The sequence below is a fragment of the Pithys albifrons genome, chromosome 6 (genome assembly GCF_047495875.1).
Source record: "Pithys albifrons albifrons isolate INPA30051 chromosome 6, PitAlb_v1, whole genome shotgun sequence".
NCBI lineage: Eukaryota > Metazoa > Chordata > Aves > Passeriformes > Thamnophilidae > Pithys > Pithys albifrons.
Window position 1 is genome coordinate 12629720 of NC_092463.1, and position 26168 is coordinate 12655887.

The 26168-nt window shown below is 42.4% G+C and overlaps 1 protein-coding gene and 1 long non-coding RNA gene across 3 annotated transcripts; one reads left to right on the forward strand and one right to left on the reverse strand.

Annotated features, from left to right (window-relative positions):
- YY1 (YY1 transcription factor) lies at positions 1-23272 on the reverse strand. Its single transcript, XM_071557521.1, has 5 exons — positions 22327-23272; positions 12904-13066; positions 5945-6005; positions 3335-3493; positions 1-2209 (listed from the first exon to the last, which is right to left on the reverse strand). The coding sequence occupies exons 1-5, from the start codon at positions 23021-23023 to the stop codon at positions 2027-2029; spliced, it is 1263 nt and encodes a 420-aa protein (XP_071413622.1). The 5' UTR covers positions 23024-23272; the 3' UTR covers positions 1-2026.
- Positions 21281-26168, forward strand: LOC139672856 (uncharacterized). 2 transcript variants are annotated; one of them, XR_011697996.1, is made up of 3 exons: positions 21281-21447; positions 22364-22441; positions 23787-26168. It is a non-coding gene; the product is annotated as an uncharacterized lncRNA (long non-coding RNA). The 2 variants fall into 2 exon arrangements; XR_011697997.1 differs by lacking the exon at positions 21281-21447 and adding an exon at positions 21538-21679.

Consider the following 26168-nt stretch of genomic DNA (forward strand, 5'->3'; position numbering starts at 1 on the left):
TTAGAACTAGACTGAATTCATTTTATTTCCTTCCAAAAAGAATAGACACTAATTTAACTGTATACAGAATTTAATTTAACTATAACTATACAAGTTTCAGTATATTGTCCTGTTCAAAAACTGCTTATATATAAAAGAAAAAATACTGCCAAAATTCTAAAGCGTACTTTACAATTAAATGCCCCAACCTTCCTTCTACTCCTAATAACCTCAGACTAGAATTGCAGTGTTCAGATTAACTTATGTATGGATGAAAATTCCCTTGGTCGTAAGTGTAGGTTCTTTATTACCCATGTTTTTTCCTCTAATACCAACACTGGACTCAAAATTAAAGTTTTACAGTATTAGGAATGAAAACTTGGATGACCCTTATAAGAACAGAATTTAGAAAAAGATTAACAACACTTTTTACTGCATTAAAATATGTTACATGTCTCTAAAAATAACTTCTGCATTTCTGTGCATTTTCTTCTGTTTATTAATCTGTCACATTTTACTATAGTATATGCTAAATTCTTTCTTTGAACACTTGAACAAATGAGTAGTAACCACTCTTGGTTAGACCATCAAAAACTCAACTCCATCAAGTTCTCTTAGAACACAGAGTTCTTGTTTTGAAGCAAAAGGTGTCCAATAAGATTCCAAGAATATTTATCATTACACTCCATCAAACAAGTTAGCCAAAAGACAATTTCTTTTTTTTTTCCTCATATGACCACTCACACCCTAACATTCATCCTCTTTCCACTGTTACTGCATTTAAACCTCCAGCATTCCTTGCCTTGACTAAACAAAGGTTCCCATTTAGTTATTTACTGTACTGTTTTATCTAGTTGCTGTCCCAGCTCACTGAAAACTCCCCACTACACTGCCAAGTCTCCAAACCCACTGTTGCAGTTAATGGAAGTCTAGGTCACTCAAAACCAGAATTACAGTCAGCAATTCTGTTTAGATATACCACCTGATGTGGCATTATGTAATTGCATCACAAATCACTGTAACTGAATGCAAGTAAAGGAAACTTGACTTTATTCAGCTTCCAGTTTCTGGGAGGTCAAGAGGAACTAGAACTGCTCTGGACAACAAAACAAAATAAGACTGTACTTACAGATCATTTTCTGCCAGATTCTTTCTTTAGGACCACTGTTTTATTGTTGCCCTTTCTATTACATGGGGGGATGTACATATTATCAGGTGTTAATAAACGGTCAGTGCCTGTACAATACATTCTACAACTGAGCACCACTTTCCGTAACTGAACAGGCAAAGAAATTACACTGAACATCAGCATCTGGCAGTATTTCTCCAAAAAAAGTGACTAAAATGGGTTTAAATTGATTAACACTATTAAATCACATCTAATATTTGATACTACATGATCTCATTACAGCTATACGATACAATTATACAAAATGTGTTAACATCAAAGAATACAACCAAAATTAAGATAGCAAACAAAACCTATATAACTTTTTTTTCTTTACAGGAAAATACTTTTGAAGTATGCATGTAACTGCCCATTCTTTTAAAGAAAATCTACCGCAAGCAAGTTATCAACCTCCAGAAAATCACACATAGCATTACTACGCATATCCCCAAAAAGTGTACAATATGCACACTTGGAAAATACAAAATTAAAAAAAATTGTAAGCAACAGGTGAGCTTCATATTTATAAGAATGTGAAAAGAAGTCCAATTTAGCACTGTTGTATAAAGAATTGTCTTTTTTGATGCAAGTTCACCAGCTGACCCATCCAGTTGGGGACGCGATTTACAAAACACCGTGTTCTTGAAACGGGGTTACAGATCAAGGTAGAGCATCTTAGCAATGTCACCTTAAAGTTTTTTGTGTGATTTCTTTTTTTTTGCTTTTTATTTACTACTTATCAAAACACGTCCTTTAGGTTTGTAGGGTTCTTTTTTTTAAAATTCTTTCCTAGAAACAATATACAAAGGGGAGGCGTATTTATTTCCAATTAATTTTCCTGCAAGACGCTTTGAGTTCAAGAATGTTCTCCTCCAACTTTCACTGGTTGTTTTTGGCCTTAGCGTGTGTTAAGATGTGAGATTTCAGGTTAGTTGATTGCGCAAACTTCTTATTGCAGCCGTCAAATGGGCAAACGTAGGGCCTGTCGCCAGTATGAATTCGCACGTGTGTGCGTAAATTGAAGTCCAGTGAAAAACGCTTTCCACATCCTTCAAATGTACACTATTGAAAGGAAAAGACATACTTTCATTAGCTAATGAAATAGAACGTTTCCATCAATTAGAACAATATTCTTCTTTTAATCACTAGATTGCACAAACATGAAGGTAGATGCTGAAGATAGTGAAGCTGTGGGTATCACCTGTGAACTGCACTAAAAACTGCAATGCTTAGGTACACATCCTGAAGTGTACTATATATAGCATATATACAGTAGTATATCTATTTTCAAAGAGGGAGATAAATAACTTTCAGCTTATAAGCAAACCCTTTCACTAAAAACATCTGTATCTTGTTACACTGTACTTGAAAACAGAAACAAGGTTTCACACCAGAATTTCTCCATTTCAGTGATAATTTGCAAGATTTACTCATTTGATCCACTTTTAAGATGAGCTTGAAATAAAAAGGACAGTATGTTTAATGATAAATAGTTATATTTACCGGACAGGATATCTAGTGTACATATTTAAGGGAATGCCTGAGGACTGTAAATCAAGTTTCTAGTAATTTATTCTAAAAAATAATTGACTAAAAAAACCTGTATCTTAAACGTGTATTGGAGAACACAGATATGCTCAAGGCTATTAATAGCTGTAAAGATTTATAAGAAGTATCATATGAAGAGGGCAGGGGACCTCTGGTGGCTGAAGCCCACATGATCTAATATAAATGGAAAGAGATTCAGTGACTCTCATAATTTTGCTGAGAACTCATTAATACCTACTACTGAAAATTAGTATCCTGAGTCAACTGAGTAAATAACCCCAAAATCTCAGCTGTCCACAAGGGCTAAGTTGAAAAGAAGACAAGGAGAAAGACATTTTCTTAATTCAACAGTAACTACAATCTTCAGTTTTAAACTGGGCAACTTTACATCTTAGTTTGAAAGGCATCTCCCCACGTACATACAATTTACCCATTTCTAAGAGAAGTCCATGGAAATAGTAAAGTGACATCCTAATTAGCTGGAGAGGACTTCCAGTATTTAAGGTGATCATTCACTGCCTCATCTGATTTTAGAAAAGGCACAGTATCCCCAAAGTCCTGTGGAAGCCAAGTTCTAGTTACAGTCTACACGTGTTCCCCGAATAAAGAGTTGTACTTATGCCTGGAGGTTAACAATACCTGAAAGGGTTTCTCTCCGGTGTGAACCAGCTGATGCCGCTTTAGCTTTGAGCTCTCCACAAAGGCCTTGCCACATTCTGCACATACGTGTACTCGAGGGCCATGAGTGTGCAGATGCTTCCTCATGGCAGAGTTGTCCCTGAACATCTTTGTGCAGCCCTTAAAAAGAACAATGAAGCTCAATTAGTAGATAAGCTAGCTCTCATAAAAAAGGTTTTATCTGCTACAGTACCAGCATATAAAATGCTTTTATATCCTGAACACTTTCTTAGAAGTGAGCCCTGAAAAGAACACCCCTTACGTTTTTAAAAAAAGCAATACAAGAAAATTAGTAATTGAAAAAGCTGATAAAGAAAACCTAAATGCAATCCCTAACATAAATATCTCGAACTCTCTCCTCATTTAGTGTTATGAGCCATGTGCAGTCAAAGGAATAATAGGACAGTCTCATGAAGAAGATGCAGCTCTGATAGAAGAAAATGAATAAACCAAACAAAAGCACATAACCATTTCAGAGGAAAAAACAAACACAAAACAATAAATGCAACCAAGAAAACCAGAAAGACAGAATAATTCATGGATACCTATGGTATGTTCTGAGTACTATAGTACTGTAACATATTATATCATCTCTAATAAACCACAGATTATTCTCTAGTACCAATTTGTATGTGCACCACTCCATCTCCCAACATTCTGTCCTCTTCCTTCTCTGTCCTTCTCGTTTCTGAGAATAAATGGAGCAAGAGGGTTGGGTTCCAGCACATAACAACTTACAGAAACTGCCTTGTGCAGACCGGCAGCAGCAGACTGATCACTACCACCTTAAGATAGAGTGCTGCTGCTGCTAGAGTTTAAATCTACGAAGTGATACTTAGGCAACTGGATAAGGTGAGAGAACCTGTTGAGTTAGTGCCAACTGAAGCTAAAAGGAAAAACTGTATTAACTCAGGTACAGCATCATAATTCTAATTCTGGGGTCCATGCTGCTTCAACACAAGAATACTACTTTTGACTCTAGAGTGCACTTAAGTCAGCAGCAACCTGAGGGTCTCTTTACTTAATCTTTCAGCTTGTTCAGCTTAATCTTAGTTCACCTTTAGTGACAATCAGTAAGTATCTATTACATGCTTTAGAAGTGTATTCCTCAAGGTTCAACATGCCTCATAAAATCCTATTAACAACCATAAATTCTATTTGTACTGCTTAGACTTATACAAAACTAATCTACCAACATCAGTGTGTTATGAGGCATAAAAGTTAACAACAGAACCTAAAGGAACATTAAATTGCTAATCTTAAATTCTGCAGGCTTCCTCTTTTTTTTTTTCAAAACTAATACATTTAAATATGCCTTATTTCTTAAAAAAAGGGGGAAATGTCACTTATAGAAAGAGTTCTCTCTTCAGGCACTAGAATTAATTTGGCTAATTTTGAAGTATTGGGCCATCATTTGTTGCATGTAACAGAACTGAGTGCAGCAAAGCAGCAGCAAAATAAACAGTCCATCAACTTCTTTTACATTTATTTTGAAGCCCCTGCTTGCCTCTGAGAGCAGCAGTTCCATCTACAGTATTTTTCTTTCTTTAAACTGAAGTCATAAATGCACAAAGCCTAGAAACACTAGAAGACAGAAAATGGAAAGACAGAATGCCCTTTTCCCCCCGAGTGTTCAAATGAAGTTGAGGCTATGAAAAAATAAATCAAAGAAATGAAGGCAACATTGCCTGGTATCATAAAGAATAATTGTTCCAGTATTTCTACATACTGTATTTATGATAAAAACATAACACTTGCAGAACGTGGAGAATTGGAAATCAATATAAGCCCAAAGAGGAGTTCAGAAAATTCCTTACACCATGGCTGTCAGAAAGTAGCCCTCTATTCACGCTCTCTAAATGGGTACTATTAGCTATCTGCCCTGATTATTTGCTTAGGCTCACACTTAATCTAGACCAGAAGTCAGCAAGATTGTATTTGTCTATTTTTGTTACAGACTAAGTCAGCTAACAGAAGCACTGCAAAAGCTGGATAATGCTGTAAAGTCAGATGTTACCAATCTAGGTGACTGGCAACATTAATTCAAGACAGAAGATTCCCTGCTACCAGTGGGTCAGGACTGTATCTCCAAGATGCCTGTCTCAAAAGATGATGCACCTTCCAGCTCTGTGGAATGTAATTCAGAGTCTTCCAACAATGCTGACTTTAGTATCTGCACCATAAATTGCTGATTCCTGATCTAGACTCCAAATCTGTCATAGTTTCCAAGCAGAGGATATATAGATCTTAGGAACGTACTTTGAACAGCTTTCAGAACATTCTTTCAAGTATGTATTCTTGGGTGTCGGGAAATCACAACAGTAAAACCAGCATGTTAGGGGCTGTGCATCATGGTTACCAGAAGATTAGGGATGCACTAACCTTAAGACAAGGAATGGGAATAATATATTATTCAGTGAAAGGTTTTTAAGGAAGCCTCTAGAGAACAATAACTAAAATACAGTTAACTGAGTATAGTCTAAGATATTTTAGTTATTCATTCTCAAGAGAAAACATCAATATAAAATTCTGATCTAGAAATTGCTATCTACTCATGAGCACTTCACTTACTTTGTGAGGACAAGCTATCGTTCGTGGAGCATCATCTTCTTTAATTTTTCTTGGTTTCATTCTTAAAGATTAAAAAAAAGCAACATTAGTAGAAAAAACATCAGTTGACAGGTCTTCTCCCCTAATTGTGTACATAATGAGCACATTTATCCCTCAGTATTACACGCATCAGTGGTAATCACTTTAACAGTTCCAAAACTTTCATAGTAATATTGACAGTGTTCGGAATGTTTTGCTCATCCAGAAGGACCTCTCAAATACAGAATAAGACATTTAATACTACCATATTGATCCTCTGAATATGTGGAAATAGAGGGGTTTTTCCCCTGATTTATACTAATTGTAATTTGGAGGTTTTGTTTGAAAATTCCATTTCTGTTGTGCTAGCACCCATGTGGCCTATTTAGCTTCACTTCCTCTCCATCCCTGCAGCAAGACATGAACTTAATTGCCTTAGAGAACAAACATCCTTAGGAGACAAAGTTGGTGCCAAACCCACCTTTTTCTAATTCTATCAACTAGTTAAATGTTGCCCGAGACATTTCCCCAGTCCCCAAAAAAACAGCAAAAAATTCCTAAGCCCAAGGTCAGTGTTCATGACTGATCAGAATGAGTAAAAAACCACTAGTGTTATAAAGTCTTAAGTGTCCACCTTTAACAGAGGCAGTTAGACCAAAAAAAGAATTGCTAACAGGAGATGTGGCAAACAACTTTAGCGGGCAATGCCTGCATTTTCACACTTTGCCGAAGATCCCACTGATCATTGTGTTAAATCCTGTTCTGACTCTTGAGTTTTGTCTCTGGTATTAAGTCAATCTTTGAGAAAGAAATGCTGCAACATTGTCCTCTCTAACCAGCTGTGGAGGCAGAGTGAGAAGAAAAATATCGTGGGCCAGTGCAGAAAGGGAGCTTGAAGAACCAATTGCAGGTGTCCTGGACGGTCAGACATGGGACAGACTGGAGCATCAACACACACCTTACACTTTTGAGTTCAGTGTCCGAGAACATTATGAATGTCCATTCTGGAATAAGGTGACATTTAAATTTTCAAGCTTTGTTTCTAAATTTAGGAGTATCAGTCCAGCAGTAGACTTCAGCTTTTTGCCACAAAATGACAATAAAGTTTAGCTTATATATGAGCAGATTTTGTACCGCCTCATTTTTCAAGGAAGCACGGCGAGTGGGCAACTTAAAGCCTAAAATGTGGAACAAGACTTTGTATGTGCACAGGGTTCCATAGACAACCAACCTAATCAGCAAAACAGAAGCGCATACTTCAGCAGGAAGAGGTGGCAAATGGTGTCCAGGTTGTACCTCAGTGCCACAGGCAGCAAGAAGCTGCTGGGCCCTTTGTATGCTTGGATTAAAGCCACGAGGGCACGTACACCACAGGTCTATCTACAATAGATCACTGTGTCAAAAATGTCATCTACCTCACAAGGCTGAGAAATCCATACAGACAATCCCTCACAGAAGCATTTAAAAATTTACACATTCGAATGTATTAGAAAAAGAAGATTTTGGTCTTACTTTAAAATTAACTTTCTGCAAAAGGAAACCAGACTAGAATCTGGGCTATTGATCTTAATTACATTGTTGCAGGCAGCTCTCGCTGGTGGTGGGTACTTTTGGCTCCCACCCAGTAGAGCATCTCTACCAGCTACATCCAAGTTTTCTTAGCCTGAAACATTAATCAAAACCAGAATTCTAACAAAGATCACTTTTTAACACAACTACAGACACACACATTAACACTGGGGTGGAACTTCTAAAACAGTTGCCTTTGCAGAAACTCAATTTACATGGCAAGACCAAAATTTTCACTTCTGCAGTGAGTTTACATGGGCCATGCCCAGTAGTAGCAACTGCAGATTAGCTAAATTAAAATTAGGAAGTGTACTTTTTGGATCAAGGCACTAGGACACTGCAATTAAAGGCTAAGTTTTAACTTGCACTGTGTGGGTGGAGGGAGGGAATGGGTGAGAGCAGAGGGAGCAGAAAGGTGTGCAACCCAACAGCTTTACAGAATGAGCTCCATAAAAACACACTCTTATCTATGCATAAGGGAGACTGAATGAAATCACAGCTATTAAACTACTCAATTTCTCAAAATAAAGAAAGCAACACTGTCACTGTGCAGTATTGGAAAGTTACATCTAATCACCTCCTTTCATCTACACAGCTGAACTGAAAGTGATGCACCCTGATACAACCAATCCCCACACCTGTCAATCTCCACAGGCTTGTCAATAGACCCAGTTTTAAAAGTCAGCCACAGGAACAGTGCTAAGGCTGGGAATAAAGGAAATATAATTCAAAAAACAAATAACAGTATAGAATTTCCCCCTTGTTCTGTAATCTCCCCTTTTTTGCCACTGTTAAGCAGCCTTTTTTCTCTGTCCACGCATAAATCTAACTTAAACAGCATTATTCTCTCTAAGGCAACTCCTTTGACATATCCGAGAGGTCTCTGATGACCAGCAAGTGATATTCACCTGTGCTGATAGCCACATCTCTAAGAACAGTCAGATATGGAGGAAATAATTCTCTCTCAGCAGTGTTACTGCCACTGCTGATCTGTTCCCTCCTTCTTGTCATTCCCCTTGTGCTGCCCTGCTGAGCACAACTAACAAGAGCATGATGGTCCTGTGCTACTGCAAGAGTTCGTTGTGCTGAGGAACTCCTGAAACTGGCTAGACTGGCTTTTGGATCAACAGATAAAAAGGGGAGTGCCACAAGGTGTCCCTAGGAATCTACCCACAGCCAGCCAGTGTCTTTACCATAGTTTGGTCACAGTTAGGAAGAAAAATGTCATTGAAAATTATTTTCCTCCATGATTCTGGTAAAAATAATTACTACATTTGTTCCAGTTATCTGTGAACAGGAAAAGTGCCCTCTGCAGTGTGGTACAGAGCAGAAGATTTTCCCTCCCCCTGGAAGAACACTTTGGGTAAAGCAATTGTCACTTTACTGCCCTTTAAGCTTCTCTGTAACAAGAACAAAACGAATACAAAAGCGTAGACCTTATAAAGAGGCCTAAGTCATAAATCCAGGTGACCAGAATGCTTTGTCACTTTTAAGAAGGGTGTCTGATTTCAAACTCTAATGTAGTTTCCTCTCCTTTGCTTTTTATCTGTTTGGAAAGTGAATACAAAGGAAGGGCCAGTCCTCACAGTGGCTCTCCTTCAGAAAACATACAAAGAGCAGCAGAAGATAAAGCCACGGAGAGTAAAGTTTTTACCATCAGGACCCATTACTGTGCCTATTTCCTGGCTACAGAACATTCCCTCTTAATACTTAGTTTTACTGATGTCTCTTTTCTGCTGACTTGAGCCAGTTCAGTCATGTATTTGTCTGGAGAATAGGATGGAGGGAGGGGGCAAGCCGGGATATCCTTTCTAGTGGCTTTGCTTTGAGGGAATTTGCCACATGCCTCTACTAGAAATATCCCTGCTACCTTCCCAAGCTTTCAGTACTAAGTAGTTATGCTTTCTTCACAGCTAACTACTGAATTATTTGTAATCAATTTAGACTTGAATGAAACATTTCACTCCACTTGAAGGAATTTCCACTGTCCCATCAAACGTATCAAATGAGAACATGGTAACTTACTAGGTTTTATGTTTTTCTGAGCAGATCATACACAATTATGTTTCACATTTTGATACGACTGTCTAAGAGAAATGAACCTTTTTTAACAGCATTTTTAAAGCGCACAAGAGAAAATTTATGACTCCTAAACCAGAATGAAATAATCTGTAAAAGGCGATAAACTCCCCAACCAGGTATAACTTACAGTCATTCCTCTGTCTGTTACTGAACACAATCTTCTGAAACAGCTTGTTTATTTGCAGTGTTTTCAGTGGAATCACAGAATACAGAAAAGCTTTTTCCAGGAAAAACTGTTAAGAGTTCCAGTTAAAGAATCCAGATTCCTACTACATGACTCAATGACAAACGCACCAAACCAGGTGGTGAAAGACAATCATATCACCAGAGACAGTCAACAGCTCACTCTGGATTGCTCTGAGCACTGGCGGCCACTGCAGATGCTCAATTACTACAATTCTGAATCAGGTTTTTCTCAGGGCTACAAACAACATCAAGCATGAAGGCCATTTCTGCATTACCTTTCACTAACTATATCAAGATTGTAATGCCAGAACTTCACCTAAGAATCAATGCAAATGTCTCAAGTCCATTTACCCTTAATAAAAATGAGCTGCATCATTATAAACAGTGAATTCTGCCTGATTTTGAGTAGCTAATTTCTACAAATGTACGATGAGATTCTTTAAACTACCTGCATGAAAACAGGAAAGCAACCCAAAATAACTTTCTCTCAACTACACAAAATACATTTATCATACAATTTTACTAGTTCATGTTTACCAGTAAGTTTTCATGTGCTACTCAGTTTTCAGGATAAAGCTACTGAGAATTCTGAAATTCGGAACTATAAAGCACCGAGCAATACTTGATAAGTTCAGAGAATTTGACCCTAAACACATTCTTTTAACATGAAAAACTGTATTCCTTAAACCTCCAAACCCAATCCCAGACACGTAAACCCGATTTTTTCTTCCAGTTTGGCATGCAACATTTCTAGTGATACTGCATATAGCAAGATGAACAAGACAACTGAACAGTGGTTTGCAGGTGTCACTGCTTGAGTTCATCCCATTAGCTTCAGGCAATATTCAAATTCTAATACACCCATACTCTTCAGTCTCAGAAGAATAAAGAATCATTTAAGAGACAACATACAATCACTATTTTTAATTTTTTTTACAGTAAATTTTTACAGTCATTGACTCTGTTCAAGAAATCAAAAAACCTTTCTTAAAACAGAAGGTGCATGAAATTTTCATGCATCTATCATGAAGCCATCAGAATAATTTTTCCTGGGTTTTGAGCAACTTGTGGACATTGCAAAAGGTTGCATCACCCCAGGTTGCTTACTCTACCATCATATATTTCTCTCCCGACTGAAGTGGATCACATTTTATCTGCTGTACAAAAACAGATTAACAGAAGAGAGATCGTACACATAGAATTCAATCTTCCTATCATCTGCTACAAATTCTAGCTCTGGAAATTCCTAGAAAGTTCTACTATGAATATAAAAAATCACAATAATTTTAAAATAGTGCCAGCAGCCACTAGTTTTTCTATAGGAAACTAAATAAAACATTTTACAATAATTAGAAATAAGCCAACAGATCTTATAGAAGTAGCCTGGTCATTTCAAGAAGCCCAAATCCTGGGAACCATTAAGCATTCAAACCAATCTGGAGAAGAAATATTCAGTATTTACATGGAGAATACTCTGTGAGAAATTATTTCCACTTCCTGACAAAAGACAGCTATACAGTACTTCAGTGTTTAATAGAACCAAAGGTTTCAGCATGTTTTAAAATAGCATATGATGAGCAGAAATACGTAAGTAATATTTTCTAATTAGAACACTGCACACTCAAGAGCATTACTTAAACATTTACTTTCACAAAAAATATACTTTTCAGCAGGCTGCAGAGAAAAACACAGTAACTTTGATAAACAACAGTAAAACAAGGAAGAGCAGTATCAATAGCTAGAACCAACCACCACTTTAGATAGAACCTGTTGTGAGTTATGATGTGCTCTCATCATTTTCAGATCAGATAGCCTGAAGCAGGGAGCAAAACCTGCAAAACTTTTTTACTAGGAGCTCTGGCACAAACACACTACAGAGTAACAGGAAAAAATATAAAAAGCAGCCAGATCAAAAAGGTGAAACAGGAATAGATGCACACACTGAATACCAAGATCCACCTAATCAGGAAGCCAGACCAGCAGTTGTATCAACAGTCCCTGCCATGTAGCCAGCTACCTTCAAAAAAGGCACATTTCTCTACTAGGTGACATCAGACTATCCACCTGCTCCAAGTGTAAGAACTGTGCACCAGAGCTCAGAAGAATAGCCAGCTGCTAAAAAATGAAAATGAGTGTGGCTTTACGCATATGTTTTGTTTTCAACATGAGTAAATCTGGTACCAGCACCTACAGGAAGCGATGGCAGCTGCGCTCAGATATTTGGAGCCAGCAGAGCAGAAGGGGACCAAGCCAGCGCTGCAAAGGCAACAAACGCCGAGTCGCCCTTCCAGGGGCCGCAGCGGCTCCTCCGCTGACCTCACGGTTGCCCTCTGGTGGCCTCGGGCTGTCCCGAGCACCCGGTACCAGAGCCAAGGACCCGCAGAGGACACTTTCACTCCCCCCCAACAGGTCACTCCACCTCTACTGGAAAGTCAGTCACCTTTTCACTCAGGTCAAGGCATTGATATGTAAACGAGTGACAATTTTGACTGACTGGAGGAAAACCCAAGCAGTACAGTTACCAATTATCAGCGGCACTTGAAAGTGCAGGACACATGACTCCATTACGAAGTTGTTTAAGACCTCGACCTTAGAAAAAGCAGGTGAAAAAGAACAGTCTGTGGCTTTACATCCTACACGCTGTAGCCCAACGTTTTTGTACTTAACAACCTGAATGCAGCATTTCACTTATCGGATCCTTTGGTAGTCAGGAATTTAAGGCTAGTCACATGAAAGAAATATCCTGTCATGTAATATCACAGAATTGCCAGGTTTGGAAGGGACCTCTGGAGATCACCTAGTCCAACTCCGGTGCCAAGGAAGGGTCACCCAGAGTAATGAGTGATGCAGCATACTGATTTATTTAGGTCCTGTCTGACACAACAGAACTAAAGACCAGAAGTCACTGAAGAAGTTACTGCTCAGTATACAAAACCTAGTTATTCTAGTTCAGAAGAGAGCAGCTGATGATGTGTTAAGTCCCTTGTTTTAGCAGGTAATTAAATGGAACAATAAGCCATACTAAATGTTCTGCTTAACAGTTTCATAATTAAACCAGTGAAAAGAAAACCATTTTAGTTTAAAGTTCCTTTCTTCCTACTTACCTAGCAAACTCAGCCAGTTGCTTGGGGTCTGAGAGGTCAATGCCAGGTATTCCACCAGGAGGAAGCTTCTTTCCTGTCATGTACTCTGAGTAATCTGGAGGAGAATTCTCTCCAATGATCTGCTCTTCCACCACTGTTTCATGGTCAATATCTTTCTTATCATCTGAAATACACAAAATACTGAATTCAATACATACCAAAGATCAAAACAGCATATAAGTTATTAGGCTGCATCTCAATACAAATTCACTAATGCTGCACACATTTGAAAGAATACATTGCACTTCCACGGTAATTGTGAAGAGCAAGACAACACTCATACCGTTACAGAATGAATAACACAGAAAGAATACAGTGGGTGAAGACAAAATGCAGAAGTTGCATATCTACTTAAGCAAATATGGAAATAAGCAGAACAATCCTATGAATACTGGCTGCATTTGAAAGATAATGCACTTTCCCTGAAACAATGTCTAAATATTTAATTCCCTTAACCTCTTTGAGACCCACCTTCATCATATCCACTTCAGTACTCAGCAGCAGTCCTAAACTTTGGAAGTCTATCAGAGCAGTAGCAGACACTTAGCCTAAGATGTCAGGACTACTATCTTTACACTTCCATCTTTGGACTTCCTTGACTTCCAACAGAAGTGCCACAGAGGGACAAGAAATTTAAAAACAACTGCTAATAGGCTTCAGCACCTGCCTGTAAAATTAAGGTTTCTAAACACTTGCAGACAGGTTTGAAAGAAAACAAAAAACTTAACTGTGTGTCTCCCTCCCAGAGGGGCTTCTTCCTTCCAGGGCAAAGGCCAACCTGAGCTCTTTCCCACTCTACTATGCAAACAGCAGACTGGGATTATTCAGAGCTGTGATCTACAAGCCAGTCAAGATACTGCTATTTTCTCTGCTCTTGAGCTCCTCCTATGAATTTGTGCTCAAGGACTGCAGTGAAATCAAGTGGAAGACCTGCTGTTGCTGTCTACTGACATTTAGACCTTAGAATATGCAAGGCACAATCTTTTCTCTTCCCTCTTGCTATTTTGTAACAGAAACTGAGAGACACAAACATTACAGAGAACAGAAACATGCCCCTATGATTCTCACTGCAGTGTTCGCACTAGCAGAAAGACAGACACACAACCTATCCTGCTTTTCACCCTCAAACACACCCAAGACGAGATGTACATATGGTTATAACTACTCAGCTCAACACAATAAACAGTACACTACTTCTACTACGTGTATGGGGAGCAGATTCTGGAAATCACTTTATACACAAGAGGCTTTACAAAAATAACAGGAAGGGGTTTTTTTACAGGTAGTGTTTAAGCAATTGAAACACAAGGTGGTAGGACAGAAATAGCATTTCACCAATTAAAAAAAGACATAGGAAAACATAAGGCAGAAAACAAAAGAGGAAATGTTTTAGTTTCTTTTTTTTCCCTAAACAGAAACAGAAAATAATATTAGTCATTACTCAGTAACTTAGGCTAGGAAAGAGGGGACAGGACACATGCAAATAAAGGAAATACACTAAATGCAAATTTGTATTCAATTTGTAATGCCTGCTTTAATGTTTGCCACCGAGCTATTTCTAGAAATGTTACTGCTAGTTTGGGGTTTAATCTGATCTACCAGATCAAATAGCAGTTCATGTATATTCCATGGTGAACGAGGAAAACAGACTCCAATACTGCAAAGACAGAAGTGTAAATAAGAAAATACTACCTGCAGCATTAAACTCAAAATAAACTACAAAATTTACTATTTGGACCTTTGTTATTCCAATCTCGTTTTCCGGTCACCACACCAGCTTTCAGCCTCTACCAGTGCTTTAAAGAAAGCAACTGAATTTACCTTAGGTGAGGATTACACATTAAATTTTATACCACCTTAATGAGTTAAATATTCAAGTTAATAAACCTCCAATTTGGCAACAATTTGTTCTTCCAAACAGAAACTTGAAAAAAGATTATTTAGCAATGCCTACACAGGCAGACAAGACATGGAGCCCAGAAGGGCACAGAATTTCTGCAGAGCTAAGAGTGATGCTTTTTTCATGCCGTAGACCAGAATGAGATCAACTGCCATCAATGTGGCCACTTCAACAGCTCCCCAGAACATGCGGTCTGAATGTCTGATGACATTCGAAACACAGACAAGTTTTCATTTCCTGCCTCAGATCAGATGCATAAGTCAACAGGGAAATTTTGTATACATTCCTAAAGATCTTTCTTCCTTCCCTAGCAAAAAGGCTCACTATTCCACAGTGCTTTCTTGCTATTTGAGGATGGAACTGAAAGTCGGCCCTCAGTGCCTTTACTTCCCAAAAGCCTGCTCACAGAAATCAATCCCACAGCTATTCAATTCCAGAGACTACCTGAGCAAAACACAAACACCCATGAACATATTGCTCTGATAAAGTGGAAAATAAGAAACTGTTGTTTAGTATATTGACAGTCCCGTGAAAGTAAAAAACAAGCATGTTTTCCTATACCAAAAAACTGCATCCCTACAGCAGCACACACCACCACTTCTAAAAACGAATGTAAACCAAAGCAATAAAAACCACAACCCTTGAAATGTTATGTCAGGCTAATACTTCTGAAAAAGTAGCAGCAGACTTCAGTAGCTCTTTAGTAACCAGATCATTCCAGTTACAGACCATCCTATGACATTATCAACTCACTGGGAAAACAAAACAATACACAAAGGGCTCCACACACTTCTTCATAGGAAATGGAAACATTTTAACATAGGAAATGGAAACATTTTAACAATGTCCCTTATGCACAAATTTAGTTTATTTTTATGCCCTACCAACCTGGACTAGGCAGCTCAAAGTCTGGAGGGTAAAGTGCAAACAAATCTTCACTCAGGTTGACAAGTTAACCAATAATTCTCGCTGCAAACTGGGCAAGTTGACTGATGTTTTCTGCCTCAAGCAAGTCCTGATGCCCATTACAGGCAAATTACTTTCCCCTCTTCCTTTCATGAAGCATTGGAGAATCCAACATACCGCATCCAACACAAGGCAAAACACAGACACTATCCTGAAATTATGGTGACACTTCTGGATCAGTACAGTACAAATAAGGCACAGTAACTTCACATAGTTTATGCCCAAGCCACCCTAATCTGGATGCCACCCATGCAAGCTAAATATGGGCAGAGCCATGGAGCCAGTCAGGAAAAGAAAATTAACTGCTATATACTATCTGATCTGCTGCTTTGTCCCTTAAAACCACTTGAGAGTATAGCAGACTAAACTACAAGGCATTCTGCATAAGTGTGTATTTAGCACTATTCTTATAGAGCTAATGCAGCTTTCTGTTAGGAACTTGGAACACAATTTTAGCCCTCTCTTCTGAAAGACACAGAGGATCTGAACAAATGGCAATCAGTTAAACACCATCTTCACAAAAACATCCACTACCAGTCACTGCAATAGCTACACCCAATATTCATCTACCTCACAAAGCTGTAAAATACTGATGTGTTAGACACACCATAGATACTCCCCTACATCCTTCTACGGCAAATCACATTAAGATGATACTTAGTCTAAACTGTGTTTTTCTGTGCCCCTTTGTAGGACATACCCAAACACATCTTCATGTTCAGTGTCCCTCCATCTGCACTTCTCCCATGCCCTATATCCAACATACATGTTAAACTGGATCCACTTGGGCCCTTCAAAGCAAGTATGTCAAACACTTTTGTACTTAGATCAGTCAAGGTTCACTGTTTTAGCCAGCCACATCTTTTGACTACTGGTGCAACACATGAAGGACTTAAGAGAACCAAGCCCAAGTATCAACTGAAGCAGGAAGAGGCAAGATCAGTGGGATAAAGCTAGTAACTGCAGCTTCCATGGAACAGACCAATGATAAAACATGGTAGAATCTGTTTCCCAAGAATTTACTGATCGTGTTTTGCCTCTAATTAGAACACTTTCTCTATCTCTTGCAGCCTTTCTGTTGCACAGAAAATTCATCCACCTCAGAACCCCATTATCTCATGCATTTCTAGACAACAGCCAGCTCCAGCTGATGCCTCTGGAACTCCCCAGCTTTCTAAGATGACGCTGTAGTCTAATCCAAGGACCTCTGTCAGTATTTTTGCCTCAGTTATTCTTGATTTTAGCCATCATACTCCACTTCTAGATTCCCAAACCCTCCTCTATTACCAAGAAGAGAGAAAGCTTTGTTATTCCATCAGTTTTGCCCTGTGGAAAATAGGGTGCCAAAGGGAACTCAGGAGACACACCTGGTAGCAAAGCAATGAGACCTGATCCTATCGCTTCCTCCTCAAGGTACCAAGTTAAAAGACATTCTACTTACCAACTAAAAGGATGAACAACATTTAAGCTTAAATTTTCTTTTTATGATGACACGGTTAAACACATTTGCTTTTAGGAACAGCTGAAAAGCAATTACATGCTAAAGGATGCATTCAGCAACTGTGCAGTACCAAGGCACTGCCATAACAGCTTGGTTATTGCTACCACATTGCAATCTCCTCAGGCAAATTAGTTCATTGGTCATGTTTGGAGGCAACGAACCATAATCAGCTTTTTAAATAATACAGTTATTTTGCAAACACTTCGAATGTTAAAATTCCATTTTGCACAGTATGTCATTTTTTAACCTAATTGGCTGCTAGGTTACTTTCCCTCTGACGTGCCTTGCACACAGATGGAGAACAGGTTCTTCTTTCCCCGTGTCACCCATCTCCTATTTCACACCACTGAGACATGAACTGACAAAAACAGTGCATATATCAATAGTCATCATCTGACTTCAGCATTTGTGAGACGCTGCGCCAAAGCACTATGACCTTCTGGATGGTCAGCACACGAGCGACTCGAGCAGCCCAGGGAAGGATCCAACAGCAAGCTTCAGGATTCTGGTTGGAAAAGTGGGCTGAGAGGCAACTTAATTATTTTAGATGGTGAACCACATCCATGTATTTCACTTTCAAAACTGAAAATACATTTAAAACAGATGCAGGAAAAGGTCTGCCTTATCACTGGAAAAAACATCAGAACAGACTCAATACTTACAGATACCAGAAGATTCTATCATAGTATTAATCAGAGTGACAAATAGATTATCATCTTAGTATTTTAAAGGAACTAATCACTTTCTGCCTCCATTATGAAAAACTTTCATATAAGAAGGTCATTGCCTATCTGTCATCACAAAGCATTTTGGCCATCTTTGATCTAAGCCCACAACTGAACTAAATGACTCATCTATCATTTATACTACATAAGACAACTGGTCAGACAGCAGATGGTTATTTTTCTCATCCCTGCAATGTGATGAAGTAAAATGAAAACCCTTCTATATTTTTTGACATGTGGAGTTTTTCTAAGAGGTTTTGAAGAACCTTGCAGAAACCCAACACAAATTCCCCAAGCTTACAAATAGGGGTCCACAGCACCGGCTTCTGCTTCCTGGATTATCAAAAATAATTTTCAAACCATGCACGTAACCTCTGTGCATCTTTGTCTTTCCCCTCCAGGGATAAGACACTTGAGCAGTTTAACATCTGTGGGCAATGTTTGGCTGTGCTATTTCAGCCCTTAACCTGCAGACTATGTTAACAATAATAGTGTAAGCCAGTGCTTAATTCAGGTTTGAAAGTTTGACAGTCATTACCTAGAAGCAGATGTAGTTACACTAATACTTTTTCCTGCCCTCAAACTTAAGCCCCAACTGCTTGAAATTCCAGTATTTGGTGCAGCCACATTTAAGCACCACCTTCCCAAATGCTCCCTGCATGTAAGAATCAGTTTTGCAAGCACCATCTGACGAAGTGGTTTCTCACAATCCTTCCCCTCCGCCATCACTACTGTGCATACAACTTGGAGAAAGTCACTGAAGACAATGATTTAAGTTGAATCCAGCAAAGGCACAAATAAATTCCATTTGATAAAAACAATTTTTCTAGTACAAAGTGAGGTGTCTCTCTTGGACAGCCCCATTAACTATGTACAGTTTTCTGATAAATATTAAGACAGCATAAAGTAAACACACCACAGGAGCATGACTGAAGCACCCACCATATACACCTCTTCAACCCTTTCAGAAATACAGTGCCTTTGTTCACTTATTTACACACATGAAGAAAAACAAATAACTCTATTCTGAAGCACTGAAAAGCTGATCTGAACTAGAACAAAGCATTCCTGTTTCAAACTAAACACTCTAATTATGGGTCACAAGTTTGATATCACCATAGATACCAAGGTGATAAGAGAAGTTATGGTAAGTCTAAATTGTTGCCAAGAACAGTATTGCAATTTCCAAGCAACCACATAACCAGATGACAAGGAAGCAGTCCCCTTTAGTCACACTGCTATATATTTCACAGATTATTTCTACACATTTCAAAAGGTGCTACAAGACACACTATACTCATTTATGGACAAAGATTTATGATTGGCTAAATTGGGTACCACTCATGTACAAGCCAATATCGTAGCACCACCAAACAGTAACAAGAAATTAATTCACATTGTCTTCCCACACTGTGGTGAGCAAAGTGCCCTTGTTCCTGATTCAAAACCCATGCACAGCAACATAGGGCTCCTTGTTGTATCTTGATGCATGGCCCTACTTACTATTCGTCTTTTGATGAACTTTTTGCTAAGCATTTAAACCAGTCAATTACATCAGCGTGAAAGTAAGCCTTTAATTATGTTAAAATACAGATGCAAAACTGCTATCTTTCTTCAAAACAGAGAATGTCTGATTCTGCAGGGAAACTTTAGTACTACCAGCTTTTCGCAAGTCAATGGTTCTGGGGTTTTTGGGTGTTAGTTTAGTCTGGTGGCCTTGAGTGGGTACTTGCGTTGGGGTTGCATGTTCCCTTGCCCCAAATACTGTTTCTTTTGCAATTTTTCTGCCAACAATTCACCCCCTGAAATTTCAGAAAAAAGATAAAGCCCCAGCATTTAATTACTTCAGGCCACTTTTGTAACATTAAGTAAGTGCATATGAGGCATAAGAGCCTGCTCAATATGCCCACCAAAACTTCACAACACTCAACAGAGCAGGTTATTACCAAAGGCTGTTTGAAGGTGGGGGTGTGTGCATGCACACAGGGAGGGGAGGTCAAACTCTAATACTTTTCTTTCACCCATAAATTTGATTTTGCTTTTGGAGGGGCTTTTTAGAAATTAGAAGTCAAATCACAGTAGGTATTTGTTCTTCTGCATCATAGATGTAATTGAGTTGAATGTATCAATGCAATTCAATCTCCAGTAAATTATAAGTGGCTATCATTGCCACTGAGCTTGCATGGTCATGCTCATAAAGAACAAAACCACCAAAATCAATAGGGCTACCCCCGATGTAAAAGCTGTGTACGTGGGAAGAGAAGCAAGTTTATTGATTATACACATGCTTCACTTCAGCCAAGTAATAATCAGCATGCAGAAGCTCCAAGCAAGCATCCTATCAGGCACTCTGAATTTCTGAGTGCAAATGCATGCTAGAAATCGTCAGTTGATCTCAGCGAGGTCCTGCCAGCTCATGACTCATACACAGCCACTTGCATTCAGCTCCCAGGCAGCCTCCACAAGGCAGAAGGCTGTATTAGTTTCTACTATCTTTTATCTTTCTTGGATGGGTCAGTTCTAAGAAAAATACCAGCAACGGAATTTATTCAGTTTTCATACAGCGACACAGAAACACACAAAAAACTATCCTACTAAACAGTATTTGGGAACCTCTTACAAGTCCTTATCTGTTCATTGGGAAGCAAAAAACTTCGATCAAATTGACTGGGCTGCCAACCAACTACATGTCAATAGTGTCAATACTCTGTCAAACTTGCTAAAGTAAACACCTGTATCTAAAAGACAGAGTAAAAATCCAAAATACAATACTTTCCACTTTTTCAGGCAGCAGAATTCAGCCACCCAATATACCCTGTCGGCTCCACTACCCTTTCTACCAATGACTGGCCATTTCCAAACATCACAGAGTGCAAATACTTTAGACTACATCAAAAGATTTAAGGGTATGTCCACCTTACTGGACATTTGTAAAAATTCAAAAGAGCACAAAAATTATGATATGCAAGACCAATTACCAACCTACTATTCAAAGAGCATGCACCTATTTAAACATTACGTGAACAGATACTATTTGACCGCTTTTTTCATATTTACATAACTTAAGGACAGAACTTTGATGACAGAACATTGCTGCCGGCAATACATTTTTGTCAAAAGAAAGAAAATTAATAAAATTAAGTGGGCAGGGCAGGTGCATGTCAGGTTTAATTCAAGTTCCACAGACACATAACCCCTTCAACAAGATTTTATTCCCTTTAAAGGACACTCCCACCAAAAAAAAAAGCGCCAACAAAAAAACCCTCCTCAAAAAAACCCCACACGACACGCACTCTCTGCGCCTATTTAAAAAGCCTACTTGAAGCTTCAGACCCAACCGAGAGAAAGCCGCACGGTTTCCGAGCGCCAAGCAGGAATCGCCCCTTTGCTCCCCGCGGCTCGCAGGGACAGAGGTCAGCGACAGGGCCCTCCTTCCCTCCCGGCTGCCCCCCCCGGCCCCCCGCGGGCTCCCAGGGGCCGGCAGTTCGCGGCCGCCCCTCGGAGCCGCGGGCAGCCCCGGGGCGCGGAGCCGCTTCCCCCGCCGGCACCGCCAGCTCCGGGCGGGGACGCCCCACCCACCGCCCGCCCGGCCGCCGCAGCGGGGCCAGGGCTGGGGCCGGGAGGCCCCCGGGCGAGCTGTGAACGGTATTTCGGGGCTCGCCGCACCCGCGCCGGGGCAGCCGCGGGGCCGGGGCGGGCGGGTCCCGCCGCCCGCACATCGCGGTCACGGCCTGGCGGACACGCCTCACCCCGGGCCGCGGGGCGGCAGGGAGAGGAGCGGGGCGGCAGGCGAGGGGCCGGAGGGGCGGCGGGCCGGGGACACGGCGGGGGAAGGAGGACAGAGGGCGGTGGCGACGGCCGAGGGAAGGGCGGGCGGGCGAGGGGCAGGCGCGGAGCGGGCCCCGCGGGGAGCGGCGGCGGGGCGGGGACGGGGGGAGCTTCGCCCCGCACCCCGCCTCCCCCTGCTGCAGAAACTACGCCATTGCGGCCTGGCCCGGGAGCCGGCGGCGCTGCCGCCCGCCCGCCCGCGCACCCCCCGCCGCCGCCATCTTGGCGGCCGCCGCCATGTTTGCCTCCTTCCCCCCGGCGCGGCCGGGCGGCAGCGGCGGCGGCAGCGCAGACCCCGCCATCTTTTCGGGGAGCCGCCATACTTGCCCTGGCGATGAATATGGCGGCGCCCATCGCACACATCAAAACATGGCCTCCCTTCAAAACAAAACTGTCCCGGCCGCACCGCGCGGCCGCCGGCGGGGCCCGCGGCCCGGGGAGGGAGGGGTTCGGCGCGCACTTACCCGAGGCCCACATGGTGACCGAGAACTCCCCCTCCAGGGTCTTGATCTGCACCTGCTTCTGCTCCCATTTCCTGCCACCGCCGCCCTCGGCCCCGCCGCCGCCTCCCCCGCTCAGGTAACTCTTCTTGCTGCTCTTCTTGCCGCTGCCGCCCTTCTTAACGCGGCCCCCTCCGCCGGCCGAGGAGGAGCCGCCGCCTCCGCTCTTGCTGCCGGCGGCGGCCACAGTGACCAGGGTCTGCTCGATGTACTCGTCCTCCCCGGCGGGGGCCGGAACCGGGATGAGGATCTGGTCCTCGAACCCGTCGTCGGCCCGCAGTCCGTCCGAGTCGTCTCCCCCCACCACCTCCTCGCGGGTCTGCACCAGGATCACCTCCTGATGGTGGTGGTGCAGGTGGAGCTGCCCCCCGCCGCCGCCGGCCGCGCCGCCGCCCGCCCCGCTGGGGTCCCCGTCCGACACCAGCGGCTGCAGCGCGATCATGGGCTGGTGGTGGTGGTAGTGATGGGGCGGGTGGTGCGGGCCACACTCCTCGCAGCACTCGTCCTCCTCCTCCTCCTCCTCGTCCTCCTCGCCGCCCACCACGGTGGTCTCGATGGTCTCCACCGGGATGGTCTCCACCTCGATCTCGTGCAGCTCCACGATCTCGGCCGGCATCTCCGAGCCGTCCGTAGCGATGTACAGGGTGTCTCCCGAGGCCATGGCGGGGCGAGGGGCGGCAGAGAGAGCTCCGCGGGCGGCGAGGGGGCTCCGGTCCGCTCCCCTCGGCGGGTGGTGGGGCTCGGGCTCCTCTCGCCTGCCCTCCTTCTCCTCCTCCTCCCCCTTCCACACAAACACCAGCGCCGAGCGGCAGCGACAGGCAGGAGGGAGGAGGGAGGGAGGCAGCGCCGCCAAATCCCGGCCGCGCTGCCTCGCGAGATTTCCGCCGCTGCTGCCGAGACGGACCGGAGCCCCGAGAGGCCGCTGCCGCCGGGACCGCCCCCTCCGCGCCAGGACAGCCAATCGCGGCTCCCGCCGCGCCCAGCCGAGCGAGGCGGCCAACGGGAGCGCGCCGTGCCGCGGGGCCCCGCCCCCTTCGGCGCTCGCCGGCCTATCGCGGGGCGCTGCGGACGCGGGGCGCGGCCCCGGGCGCGGAGCAGCCAATCGGCGCGCGGCGGTGCCACCGCCCCCCAGCAGCCCGCGCGCCCCGGCAGGGGGCGCCCCGGAGCGCGGCCGGTACCGGGCGGGGCGCGCGCCGGGCACGCGCGCCGCGTGCCCGCGAGAGGGGCCCCCGCGCGGGGTCGGGCCTCCCCCGCCCCGACCTGCCCGCCCTTCCCCGTGTCCGCCCCGACCTGCTCGCCGTTCCCCACCTTCCCCGTGTCCGCCCGAGCTGCCGGTGCCGGCGGGATCGGCGCCCGTGAATTTTATAGTTGCTTGTTTTGAGCTGGGAATTTGTCTCTCTCCTCCCTTTTTTCCTTCTCCTTAGAAGGTGGTCCGTTCCCCATGCTTGGGCTCAGGATCCGCCCGGACTCGCTGGTGGGTTGGGAGCGCCGGGTCCCGGTGCCCACGGGAGCCCGGTCCGGAGTCACGGCCGGCGGCGGGAGAGCAGCAAGTGCGTGAGCTCGGTCAGCCAGAACCAGCGTTTAAAATAAGCGATGCACTGCAGGTCACTCGCTGCAGTTCAGAATTCCAGTACGTGAAGTGATCCCCTCGTTTGAAATACCAAGTGTAGGTGTTTGCCCTCATTATTCACGCAGCTCTCCGTCCTCGGGCTCCGTTGCTCACCAGATCCCCTCAAATAACAGCACAGCAGCATGTGCTTTGCAAATGCAGCAGCTTCGTGCTCCAGTCACACTCCACTGACTTCCCCTTCTGCCAACTGCCGCAGGACATCCTTTCCTTACCCTGCCAAGGAACTTCCCTGCGTGCAGAGGTGCCAAGGGAAAAGCACTTTACGCTCTTCGGCTTAGTGGCTTTGTAAACGTCGGGCCTGTGTGCATTTGAATCGGGAGCAGTTTTTGCAAAGAAACTGCTCTCTGGCTTGGTACGAACAAGCACATATGAGTGTTACAAGTGGGAGATTCAGAGCCATGGTAATTGTAAAACGTTCTCTACAGGTAGCAATGAAAAGTCCTGTGTATTATCTTCAGCCGGAGCTCTGCAAATACGTACATCTTAAAAAAAAAACAAGGCGTGGGTTATACAAAGTGAGTATTACTGAAGGTGAGGATATTAAAACAAGTCTCATACGCCTTCTGTACTCATGACAAGATCCTCTCCTCTTCCTCATTCCTTTTTTCTGCTGTTACATCACCTTTCCTTCCCCTTTTATGTTGACTACGAGTACAGATTTGCCTCTTTAAGTATTTCCAAGGCTGCCGCAAGTATAGATTCCATTTTACCTTCACTTCTCACTACACCACTTCTTTGTGTGCTCATATCCCAAATTGCAATGATATGAAAACTGATCACATTCCTTCTAAGAAATACTTAGAATACTTTCTTAGAATACTTCTAGAATATTAGAATATTTCTAGAATACTTAAATACTTTCTTCTACCTCAGCATCAAGTGTTCTCAAAGTTATTCAAGTCTCAAGACACCAATACTGAGCTTTGGCCTAATGATGAGATTGGGAAATACTTTCCTATTAAATACTAGAAATAGCAACAAATTTACTTAACTTGTGGAGATCTGGGAATTCCTCCTCTCCAGTCATACCCACCACTCCCATTTTAATGAAACTACAAGATGTAGTTTATCATTGCAAAATTCTCATAAACTGAAAGGCTGTTCTCCTGTGGAGAGATTTCCAGAGCTTTACATGTGAATTCTGCCCCTCTGTAGTTGGAAGGACACGCGTAACTGTGGGAAAAATAATTCTGTAGATTTTAAAAATAAGAGTTCAGAATTAAGTCTCCCTGGTCCATCCATAAAAGTTAAATATAATAAAAAACATGGTGAGTCATGGAGTTTTGGTTGGGGTTTTTTGGTGGAAAAACGCACAACTCGGTTACACTTTATATTGTAAGCTTGCATAGAGAAAATACCAATGTCACCTACATGTCAGACATGCACTCAGTCTTGCTCTTGAGTTCCCACCAGAACTGATACTGCCTTCAGAGCAAGTGGGGTTGGGCCCTGAACAGATTACTTGGGGTGAAGTTTTCATTTTTGTGTTAGTGTAAATGAGCTTTGTCAAATATAGGAACAAAGTCACAAGTCTCTCTTGTTTATCAAGATAAAGTATTTGGTTCAGGTCAATGATAATAGTTGAATAATCTTGCACAACCTCGTTACATTTTAGTGGGAGGTTTTTTTTATTGGTTTTGTTTTGTTTTGTTTTTTACTTCAACCAATTATATCATTTTAGACAGAAAAGGCACTTTTAAGTTTTTAAGCATCAGAACCACCTTAAGCATCAACACCAGCGCATTGATGTGTTTTTAAGCATCAACACCACCACATTGTGTTTTCTGCTTTTCCCCCTACTTTGGCCTAGAGCCAATGTTTTAATGTTTCCCTGCAACATTCATATTTCATTGTTTTTCAGTGAAAAATGTTACATGATGCAAATGTTCTTCATCAGCTCTGTGTTTTCTCCATTATACAGTTCTCTTTATCCCGAATAAAATGGTTTGCTTAACTAACATTATTTGTCATTAACTGCTTGACAAGAAAAAATACAGCAAGAAGGAAAAATAAAGATGTGAAAGCTGCCAGTGGAAAGTTATTTAAAAGAAAACTTTGTCTCTTGTCCAAATAGCAGCAAAATTTTCCCCTCGATAATCTATCTTCCTGGCCTATGCACTCCTTTTTGTTTCCTATGCTCAGAGCTCCAGATTGTTTCCTAGACATGTTTACAAAG

What these genes read in the sequence shown, in the direction of transcription:
- YY1 (XM_071557521.1), bottom strand. Translation starts at nt 23,023, where the DNA reads ATGGCCTCGGGAGACACCCTGTACATCGCTACGGACGGCTCGGAGATG. An exon ending in GGTCACCATGTGGGCCTCGG is followed by an intron (nt 13,067 to 22,326) that starts GTAAGTGCGCGC and finishes TGTGTATTTCAG; the next exon opens with ATGATAAGAAAGATATTGAC. An exon ending in CGATAGCTTGTCCTCACAAA is followed by an intron (nt 3,494 to 5,944) that starts GTAAGTGAAGTG and finishes GTTCTTTTTAAG; the next exon opens with GGCTGCACAAAGATGTTCAG.